The 11,112-nt window shown below is 51.8% G+C and overlaps 1 protein-coding gene across 1 annotated transcript in view; it reads right to left on the minus strand.

The window, feature by feature from the left end:
* Nucleotides 1–373: 373 nt before the first annotated feature.
* The window catches only part of grk6 (G protein-coupled receptor kinase 6), a 108,912-nt gene continuing 98,173 nt past the window's right edge, over nucleotides 374–11,112 (minus strand). The window contains exons 15-16 of the mRNA XM_056284393.1: nucleotides 10,308–10,442; nucleotides 374–5,115 (exon numbers count right to left, since the gene is read on the minus strand). Coding sequence (XP_056140368.1) covers nucleotides 5,065–5,115; nucleotides 10,308–10,442 — 186 coding nt within the window. The 3' untranslated portion in view covers nucleotides 374–5,064. The remainder of the gene's footprint in view (nucleotides 5,116–10,307; nucleotides 10,443–11,112) is intronic.

An 11,112-nucleotide genomic window follows, 5' to 3' on the forward strand; every position in this document is an offset into this window, starting at 1 on the left:
GCTCAGGATCTGCACAGGACCGGCACAGCTACCTGCACAGGACCTGCACAGGACCTGCACAGCTACCTGCACAGCACCTGCTCAGGACCTGCACAGCCTTCCGCAGGTGGACTCACTGCTGCTGCGGTAGCAATGCAGGAATTAATGCATGGTCTTGGTGAATGTGGATTTTTATTTCCATGTTCTTAATATCGTTTCATCGCTGCTGTTGTGACTCCAGCTGGGAAAATAAGCTCATCCTGTCAACCGGTTCTCACGGTGAGCAATCAGTAAATCAATCAAACCAACACCCATGACTCCGGGGCCTGGCGGACGTTGAACCGTGTGTTAAAAGGCCTAACCGTGCACAGACTTCCATGCCGCATGTTTGCTCATCAGGCCTGGGGCTCCACCAAGCAGCAGGGAAGTGGACTTGAAGAGTTTTCCAGAAATATCGCCCATGGACACACGCGAGTAACTTCACCGCAGAGCTGCTGGCATGACAATTCAACTTTAATTAAAGTCCATGGAGAAATACTCGGTATTGGGCATGAATGAGTCATTTGCTTGCAACACAAGTTGACAGTTTTCATAACAAAGGCAAATGAGAGACTCTTTTATACAACATTGAGCAGTAAACTCGAGTGAGGAAGAGGGTCTTTCATATAAATGTACCAGAGGGAAACTTCGCTTCGAAATAACAAAACTTTATCGTCTCAGCCTTTATCAGTCCAGGCTCGACAACGTTAAACATGTCTACCTGTAGAACGGCAACACACACGCACACACACGCACGCACACACGCACACACACGCACACACGCACACACACAGAAACAGACAGATCAGTGCATTGCAAGGAAAGTGATGACACGTGGTTCAACGCAGACGCCCTCTCTTCTTACAGTGTTCACAACACACGAGAGGAAACACACACACACACACACACACACACACACACACACACACACACACACACACACACACACACACACACACACACACACACAAGCACAGCTTTATGATCACAGCGGTTATCGTTACTTAAACCTGCAGGACAGGGAGGTGATGGGTGAGGTGGAGCAGGAGGGGCAGTAGTTTACACTGTACAGGCGGGCAGGCTGGCTGGAATGCAGGCTTGAGGGTTCCACGAAGGCCATTTGTGACCCCCCCCCCCTTCAGAGTTACCTCCATCATCTCTCCGTCTGTTCAAACGTCACTGGAGAGACGAGTCAGAGTTCAAAGTTCATGGATTATGGGGGGGGGGTTGAGCCCAGGGATTCACAGTTCCGTAGAAGGTTTGAAGTCTTTTCATTCCAGTCGTCCCCTCGCTCAGTCTTGTTATCCTCGTATTCACCACCAGGGGTGATTTTCCCGTCATGAGTTCAACGCGTCACAAACCGACGTTGTCGTGGAAACAGATTTAGTCACATGAGGTACCAAAGAGAGAGGAGGAGAGTGCAGAGGAGGGCGTTGTAAATGATCTCAGGCCTTTCTAGGGTCACCGGCATTACTTAGAAGTAGTTTGCTTCTTAACTCATTTCGTGGCAAACTGTCTCCGACTCTGGAAATCCTTTTTTTGATTGGTTGATTTAAAATGTTGACAGTCTTGGAGCTGAGGAGGAGTTTGCTGTTCCTTCACCCCTGTTTGCTAAAACTACACAAACAACAGTTGTGGTTGTAGCATCAGCAACCTTCAGTTGTCTGTGGACACTGTGCACCATAGGTCCTACTGTCTAGTGGGTTTAAATGAAAACGCCTCTATATTAACCTTCATGACCTCGCGTGTGATGAGAAGGTCAGACGACTGCCGGCGGCCAACTGCACCAAACACTCAAGAGATGTGCCTGGTGTCCTTCACCCTGTTCTGAGAGTACAGCAAACATGTACCGATGAGAAGCTTCATGGTGGTCAGGTGGTCATACAGATGTAGACCCACCAGAACCATGAGCCCGCTGCAGCCATTTGGAAGCACAGCCAAATTCACTTCCACTTTCAGCCACAGGGGGGTTCCCGGACCACAAGTCAGAAAGGTGGATGTTTGACTGCGTTTATTCTTTTGAGCTCTACTGAGAAGACGTGACTTGGACAGGCTGCAGCAGCCGGTGGCTAGAGGTTTCTACATGACGGGTCGAGAAGGGGGTTTCTCTTTTGCATTTGCAGGAGTGGGATGGCACGGCAAACCCCCGCAGTTCTGTAGCAGAGGATGACGTGGCGTACACAACGGATCAAGTCAGAACTTACAGACGTAGAATCCTAAACCTAGCTACCCACTTCTTCTCCCACATCAAACGAGTAAGCAGCCTTTTGAAGGAGAACTCTTAAAAGGGGTTCACTGGACTTCTGCTGGTTCTGCTTCAGCGTCCGACCCAAAACCAAACCAGGAACAACGCTTCAGTCCTGAACAACTGCACCGGCGGCACCCAAACAGACCCGTTAAGAGAGGTCCACGTGGTTCCTGACACCGAAATGTCTCGGGAGATGATAAAGATAACCTGGTCGACTGCTCACACCATCCATACACAACTGTCCCGTTGCATGTTATTCGCCATCCTTTCGTGCACACGGCCATCCTCCTTTCAAACCAACACGGAGGACGTCGACACCGAGTAGAACCCGAGTAGAAACCCTGAGTGCTGCTGGTTTTCTACTTCCCCTTATTGAAATAATGGTGTACTTACAGTACATACGTGTTATTACGTATGCACAGGTACAAAAAGTATACTGTAGGGATCACGGATGAATAGACTCGCTAGCCCTGGGCTAACGGGTCGGACCCTTTAGTCGACTGGTTAAGCTAGTTGCCCGTGGTGCGGGAGACCCGGGTTCGTGTCCCGGCTGCGGCAGTTCCAGGCTGCGGCAGTTCCAGGCTGCGGCAGTTCCCGGCTGCCCCTCGAATTCCCTACAATACCAACTGTGGGGAACTAAAACATACTTATAAATATACTGTTGCATTACTCTACGTTTCAGATCCGACACTGACTCGGTAGTAGTGAGTACTTGTGTAATCTGGAGTACTTCTACTACACCAGTACACCTGTTGGCAGTGAAATGTTTACGTTTAGTTGACTTGCACAAATACAGAAAGTACATTAAAGCAAAGTTGTTTCTGCAGGGCTCCCGAAGACCTCGCTGAAGCCCAGACGACAGAAAACCAGCAGCCGTCAGTCCGTTTCCAGAGGATCCTGGACTCCACCGAGCCACACCACAGGACTACAATAACATGAAGTGGATCATCACAACCACCCACCCACCCATCCATTATCCAAACCGCCTATCCTGCTCTCAGGGTCGCGGGGATGCCGGAGCCTATCCCAGCAGTCATCGGGCGGTGGGCGGGGAGACACCCTGGACAGGCCGCCAGGCCGTCACACACGTCCACCCCTAGGGACAATCTAGTACGGCGGAGTCACCTGACCTGCATGTCTTTGGACTGTGGGAGGAAACCGGAGCGCCCGGAGGAAACCCACGCAGACACGGGGAGAACATGCAAACTCCACACAGAGGACGACCTGGGACGACCCCCGAGGTTGGACTCCCCCGGGGCTCGAACCCAGGACCTTCTCGCTGTGAGGCGACCGCGCTAACCCCTGCGCCACACAATGACGCTTTAATGAGTAAGAGGAGGAGGAGGCCGTGCACATTCCAGGGCGATTCCCACCAGTTCCCTGTCATGTTCAGATGGGCCTTCGGTGTGGAATGATGCACGGGTTCTGGTTTTGTGGACGTGACCGCACCAAAACGTCAGCAGAAATGAACCCCAACAAAAGGGGATGAGAGTCGCGTGACTTTAAATTCCCTTACAGTGGCCGTGTTATGGGGGACGCTGGCGTCCAGAGGGGGACCGTGCTCCTGCTGCTTACCGTCGCCGACCTCTTGTGAGACAGCGGTCAGAAATTCAGACCTGACACTTCAAACCAACGTTTCTTTGTTTTTAGATCATTTTCAGGAAACGCAGCCGTCTCGACACCATCTCCCTCGGCGCTTCCCAGTGGGTCCAGCGCGGTTTACACCACGACACCCTCCAGCACCCGCACCTGCGTGGCCCGGCAGGGCCGCTTCTCAGTATTCGGGATTGAAAGTAAAGAAATAAGATGAGTAAGTGTGGCGGTGGTCAGGCTCAGCGCGGTGAGGAGAGCAGCAACAGGCTCAAACCGGGAGGTGCGGGGGCACAACAGGCACTGCCAATAATGGATGCGATTAAAGGTTTATGACGTCATAAAACCGGATCTGGATGACTAGACCTCGACCAGCACACTGAAGTGAGACCTCCCTGTGGACCTCCTGGGTGTGACCGTCTCCTCTGTGGACACGACGCCACGGCCTTCTGGGCTCAGTCGCGCACCCGGACGACTCGGAAGGAGAAATAAAACGATCAGAAAAGAAAAGAGTGACGTCGAGAGCCGGATCAGACCACAGACCTGATCCCGCCCTGTTAGCGACCAGAATCGGGTTTAGCTGTGGCCGAAACCACAAGGTTGCTGGTTCCAAACCCGAGCGAACCAACGGAGAAACGTCTGGGCGGAGGAAAGTGGTATCGCTCTCTCTTTCCTCGGCAGATGCTGCTGAGGCGTCCTTGAGCAAGGCACTGTGTTGAAGAGGAACAGCGGACAACGAGGGGCAGCTGCTGGATCTCAGATGTGAACATGAGTCTTTGGATGAACGAGGGAGCGTGGCCGCTCAGCTAACATCCACGTGGATCAGTTAAAAACCCGCCGGCAGGCCAGCGGTTTGTGTGGGTCGCCAGGCCCTCAGCACGCCCCCCCGCCCCCCTCGCCCCCCCTCGCTTTAAATCAATCCAACATGGCCGAGCTGAACACGTACATTCCCACACGTATATACAGATACAGATCGACTTAGAAAATACAAATGTGCAAAAGTTGTAAACAAATTAGAACCTCTGTGTGTGTGTGTGTGTGTGTGTGTGTGTGTGTGTGTGTGTGTGTGTGTGTGTGTGTGTGTGTGTGTGTGTGTGTGTGTGAGGCTTGGAAGTTGAGGCATCTCTCTGTACATGTGTTCGTGTATACGTGTGTGTGTGTGTGGGGGGGGGGTGTTGGTGTGTGTTTGTGGCGGGGTTCGTTTTTTGTCACAGCCTGGCGGGCTCCTCGTCGCTGTCGCTGCAGTTCCCACAGCAGTCCTGTAGGGGGAAACAGAGAGCAGAGTTGAGAATGGCTTTGTGGACGCTGTGAGTCTAACTGTGGTGTGAGCCGTCCTGCTTGGTGACTCGCTAAACGGATTACTTCCGAGACAAAACCCGGTCTTTTACAGTCCAGGCCGACAGGTGGACTTTCACGTCACTGCAGACACCTGCCAGGAGCTCACCAACAGGTCCAACAGGTTCTGTGTTGGTCCGCCACGGTCTTGGGATGTGTATTCAAGAGTCAAGATGTAGTTAGTCATTTGCACTCTGTACCTGGGCACATGAATAAGGAGGGAGCGCCGCTCGTCCCAGCCCACAGCGGCACAACAGAGAGGATAAAACACACACACCCACAAGCTCCCTAGAACCCACACCACTACAACACAACGCCTGAGAGGAGGCAACACAAAAGCACAAACAACACCGGCCATTAAAGTCCCATTTCAGTTTAAATGTTGACAGCTGGTGTCTGTCAATGAGAGACCAGCACTGATGGGGGAGGGGGGGGTGAGAGGGGGGGTGGATGGGCATGACCGGGGGACACGGTTTGTTAATGATCCTGACTGCTTGTGGGTGGAAGCTGTTCAGCATTCGGCTGGATGTAGCGCAGATGGTCCTGTAGCTCCTCCCAGACAGCAGGAGGGGCAACAGGTGGTGAGAAGGGTGGTGGAGGGTGGTGGACAACAGGTTGTGTGAAGGGTGGTGGACAACAGGTTGTGTGAAGGATGGTGGAGGGTGGTGGACAACAGGTTGCGAGATGGGTGGTGGACAACAGGTTGTGTGAAGGGTGGTGGACAACAGGTTGTGTGAAGGGTGGTGGACAACAGGTTGTGTGAAGGATGGTGGAGGGTGGTGGACAACAGGTTGCGAGATGGGTGGTGGACAACAGGTTGTGTGAAGGGTGGTGGACAACAGGTTGTGAGAAGGATGGTGGACAACAGGTTGTGTGAAGGATGGTGGAGGGTGGTGGACAACAGGTTGCGAGATGGGTGGTGGACAACAGGTTGTGTGAAGGGTGGTGGACAACAGGTTGTGTGAAGGATGGTGGACAACAGGTTGTGTGAAGGATGGTGGAGGGTGGTGGACAACAGGTTGCGAGATGGGTGGTGGACAACAGGTTGTGTGAAGGGTGGTGGACAACAGGTTGTGAGAAGGGCGGTGGACAACAGGTTGTGAGAAGAGTGGTGGAGGGTGGTGGACAACAAGTTGTGAGAAGGGTGGTGGAGGGTGGTGGACAACAGGTTGTGAGAAGGGTGGTGGACAACAGGTTGTGAGAAGGGTGGTGGACAACAGGTTGTGAGAAGGGTGGTGGACAACAGGTTGTGTGAAGGATGGTGGAGGGTGGTGGACAACAGGTTGTGAGGAGGGTGGTGGAGGGTGGTGGACAACAGGTTGTGAGAAGGGTGGTGGACAACAGGTTGTGAGAAGAGTGGTGGAGGGTGGCGGAAAACAGGTTGCGTGAAGGATGGTGGAGGGTGGTGGAAAACACGTTGTGTGAAGGGTGGTGGAGGGTGGTGGAAAACAGGTTGTGAGAAGGGTGGAGGGTGGTGGAAAACACGTTGTGTGAAGGGTGGTGGAAAACAGGTTGTGAGAAGGGTGGTGGACAACAGGTTGTGAGAAGGGTGGTGGAGGGTGGTGGAAAACAGGTTGTGAGAAGGGTGGTGGAGGGTGGTGGAAAACAGGTTGTGTGAAGGGTGGTGGAGGGTGGTGGACAACAGGTTGTGAGAAGGGTGGTGGAGGTTGGTGGAAAACAGGTTGTGAAAAGGGTGGTGGAGGGTGGTGGAAAACACGTTGTGTGAAGGGTGGTGGATAACAGGTTGTGAGAAGGGTGGTGGAGGGTGGTGGACAACAGGTTGTGTGAAGGATGGTGGAAAACACGTTGTGTGAAGGGTGGTGGAGGGTGGTGGACAACAGGTTGTGTGAAGGATGGTGGAGGGTGGTGGAAAACATGTTGTGTGAAGGATGGTGGAGGGTGGTGGAAAACACATTGTGTGAAGGGTGGTGGAGGGTGGTGGAAAACAGGTTGTGAGAACGATGGTGGAGGGTGGTGGAAAACAGGTTGTGAGAAGGGTGGTGGAGGGTGGTGGACAACAGGTCGTGAGAACGATGGTGGAGGTCCTTAATGATGCTGGAGGCTCTGCGAGCCCAGCGTTGATGGTAGACCTCCAACAGGAAGGGGGGAGGGACACACGTGATCTGGCTAGCTGTCTTCACTATCCTGTCCAGCTGGCGCTGTTCAGCCGCTTGGCAGTTACTGAACCCGGATGTGAGACCGTAAGTTAGAATCCTCCTACGTGGCCACACAATTAAAGGAAAATGTCGCCAAATTTCTCCATCCAGCCATCCATCCATCCGTCCATCCATCCATCCACCCATCCATCCATCCATCCATCCATCCATCCATCCATCCATCCATCCATCCATCCATCCATCCGTTATCCGAACCGCTTATCCTGCTCTCAGGGTCGTGGGGATGCTGGAGCCTATCCCAGCAGTCACTGGGAGGTAGGCAGGGAGACACCCTGGACAGGCCGCCAGGCCATCACAGGGCCCACACACACACACACACCTAGGGACAATTTAGTACGGCCGATTCACCTGACCTACATGTCTTTGAGTCACCTGACCTACATGTCTTTGAGTCACCTGACCTACATGCCCTTGAGTCACCTGACCTACATGTCTTTGAGTCACCTGACCTACATGTCTTTGAGTCACCTGACCTACATGTCTTTGAGTCACCTGACCTACATGTCTTTGAGTCACCTAACCTACATGTCTTTGAGTCACCTGACCTACATGTCTTTGAGTCACCTGACCTACATGTCTTTGAGTCACCTGACCTACATGTCTTTGAGTCACCTGACCTACATGTCTTTGAGTCACCTAACCTACATGTCTTTGAGTCACCTGACCTACATGTCCTTGAGTCACCTGACCTACATGTCCTTGAGTCACCTGACCTAAATGTCTTTGAGTCACCTGACCTACATGTCTTTGAGTCACCTGACCTACATGTCTTTGAGTCACCTGACCTACATGTCTTTGAGTCACCTGACCTACCTACATGTCCTTGAGTCACCTGACCTATATGTCCTTGATCCACCTGACCTAAATGTCTTTGAGTCACCTGACCTACATGTCTTTGAGTCACCTGACCTACATGTCCTTGAGTCACCTGACCTACATGTCTTTGAGTCACCCGACCTACATGTCTTTGAGTCACCTGACCTACATGTCTTTGATTCACCTGACCTACGTGTCTTTGAGTCACCTGACCTACATGTCTTTGATTCACCTGACCTACATGTCTTTGAGTCACCTGACCTACATGTCTTTGAGTCAACTGACCTACATGTCCTTGATTCACCTGACCTACATGTCTTTGAGTCATCTGACCTACATGTCTTTGAGTCACCTGACCTACATGTCTTTGAGTCACCTGACCTACATGTCTTTGAGTCACCTGACCTACATGTCTTTGATTCACCTGACTTACATGTCTTTGAGTCACCTGACCTACATGTCCTTGAGTCACCTGACCTACATGTCTTTGAGTCACCTGACCTACATGTCCTTGATCCACCTGACCTAAATGTCTTTGATTCACCTGACCTACATGTCTTTGAGTCACCTGACCTACATGTCTTTGAGTCACCTGACCTACATGTCTTTGAGTCACCTGACCTACATGTCCTTGATCCACCTGACCTAAATGTCTTTGATTCACCTGACCTACATGTCTTTGAGTCACCTGACCTACATGTCTTTGAGTCACCCGACCTACATGTCCTCTAGTCACCTGACCTACATGTCCTTGAGTCATCTGACCTACATGTCTTTGAGTCACCTGACCTACATGTCCTTGATCCACCTGACCTAAATGTCTTTGATTCACCTGACCTACATGTCTTTGAGTCACTTGATCTACATGTCTTTGAGTCACTTGATCTACATGTCTTTGAGTCACTTGATCTACATGTCTTTGAGTCACCTGACCTACATGTCCTTGAGTCAACTGACCTACATGTCCTTGATTCACCTGACCTACATGTCTTTGAGTCATCTGACCTACATGTCTTTGAGTCACCTGACCTACATGTCTTTGAGTCACCTGACCTACATGTCTTTGAGTCACCTGACCTACATGTCTTTGATTCACCTGACTTACATGTCTTTGAGTCACCTGACCTACATGTCCTTGAGTCACCTGACCTACATGTCTTTGAGTCACCTGACCTACATGTGTTTGAGTCACCTGACCTACATGTCTTTGAGTCACCTGACCTACATGTCTTTGAGTCACTTGATCTACATGTCTTTGAGTCACTTGATCTACATGTCTTTGAGTCACTTGATCTACATGTCTTTGAGTCACCTGACCTACATGTCCTTGAGTCACCTGACCTACATGTCTTTGAGTCACCTGACCTACATGTCTCTGAGTCACCTGACCTACATGTGTTTGGACTGTGGGAGGAAACCAGAGCCCCCGGAGGAAACCTACACTGACAGGGGGAGAACATGGAAACTCCACACAGAGGACGACCCGGGACGACCCCCGAGGTTGGACTACCCCGGGGCTCGAACCCAGGACCTTCTCGCTGTGAGGCGACCGCACTAACCACTGCACCACCGTGCCGCCCGGCATGAAAGTGGTGAACATGAAAACTGATTGACAGCAAGTAGGAGCCAATGGAGCTGCCAGCTTGCAAGAAGTGTCCTGATTGGCTGAGAAGGAGCGGTAACAGAGAACATGTGCTGTTTGTGTTTACAGCGTCTAGGGCGGCCACAGACACCGGCTGTATTTCTCCCTTGTTAGCTGCTGGGATGAAGAAGGACTTTGACCAAATATTATAAAAACTGTTCGGGTTAAAATCACCGACGGCCGCTTTAGAAAGTACCCAGTTGTGTCTTTTTTCATTCAGAAAAAGACGTGTTGTGTTTCTGTCCCACACGAGAGAGACGCCGTCAGAGGCACCAGCCCTTCTATCAACGAAACTGTACAGACTTTTACTGAATAAAGGAACCGGGTGGTGAAAACTACTGCAGTCACTTCACCGCCATTTCACCGAGAGGCGCACGCCCAGATGAAAGCCGTACGCACGGCTTCCATGTTCAACACGCTGCTGTCGGACACGCGACACCAACATGACGGAGGAGCAGGGAAAAGTAGTGGTTGTGCTGACCTGTCGGCCGAACAGTCTCTGCAGCAGGCCCTGTTTGGGAGGAGGGCTGGTTTGACCCCTCCAGTCCAGATCAGGAGGAACTGACCCATCCTGGTAGAAAACATTCAGCTCCGCGAAACACTCCGACTCAATCATCTGTCAGAGAGAGAGAGAGGAGGAAGAGTGAGGGAGGAGAGAGTGATAGAGAGAGCGAGAGGAGTGAGAGAGCGAGAGGAGTGAGAGAGGAGAGAGTGACATAGAGTGACAGAGAGAGCGAGAGGAGTGAGAGAGTGAGTGAGAGAGAGAGAGAGAGAGAGAGAGAGAGAGAGAGAGAGAGAGAGAGAGAGAGAGAGAGAGAGAGAGAGCGAGAGGAGTGAGAGAGGAAAGAGAGTGAGAGAGGAGTGAGAGGAGTGAGATAGGAGAGTGGCAGAGAGAGAGAGAGGAGTGAGAGAGAGAGGAGTGAGAGAGGAGTGAGAGAGAGAGAGAGAGAGAGAGAGAGAGAGAGAGAGAGAGAGAGAGAGAGTGAGAGAGGAGTGAGAGAGAGAGAGAGAGAGAGAGAGAGAGAGAGAGAGAGAGAGAGAGAGAGAGAGAGAGAGAGAGAGAGAGAGAGAGGAGGAGTGAGAGAGAGAGGGGGGTGAGAGAGAGAGTGAGAGAGAGAGGGATGAAGTACTGCCCCTTGCATCACATGTAACAGACAGTTGTGAAAATAACCGAGGATGCTTTGAGTGGGTTTCAGAGACAGACTGTGAGAGAGGAACTGCCAGAGAAGCATCAGAAACTATATCGGTTGGGTGTCCGGGTAGCGCGGCGGTCTATTCCATGGCCT

The sequence above is a fragment of the Lampris incognitus genome, chromosome 8 (assembly GCF_029633865.1).
Source record: "Lampris incognitus isolate fLamInc1 chromosome 8, fLamInc1.hap2, whole genome shotgun sequence".
Taxonomy (NCBI): Eukaryota; Metazoa; Chordata; class Actinopteri; order Lampriformes; family Lampridae; genus Lampris; species Lampris incognitus.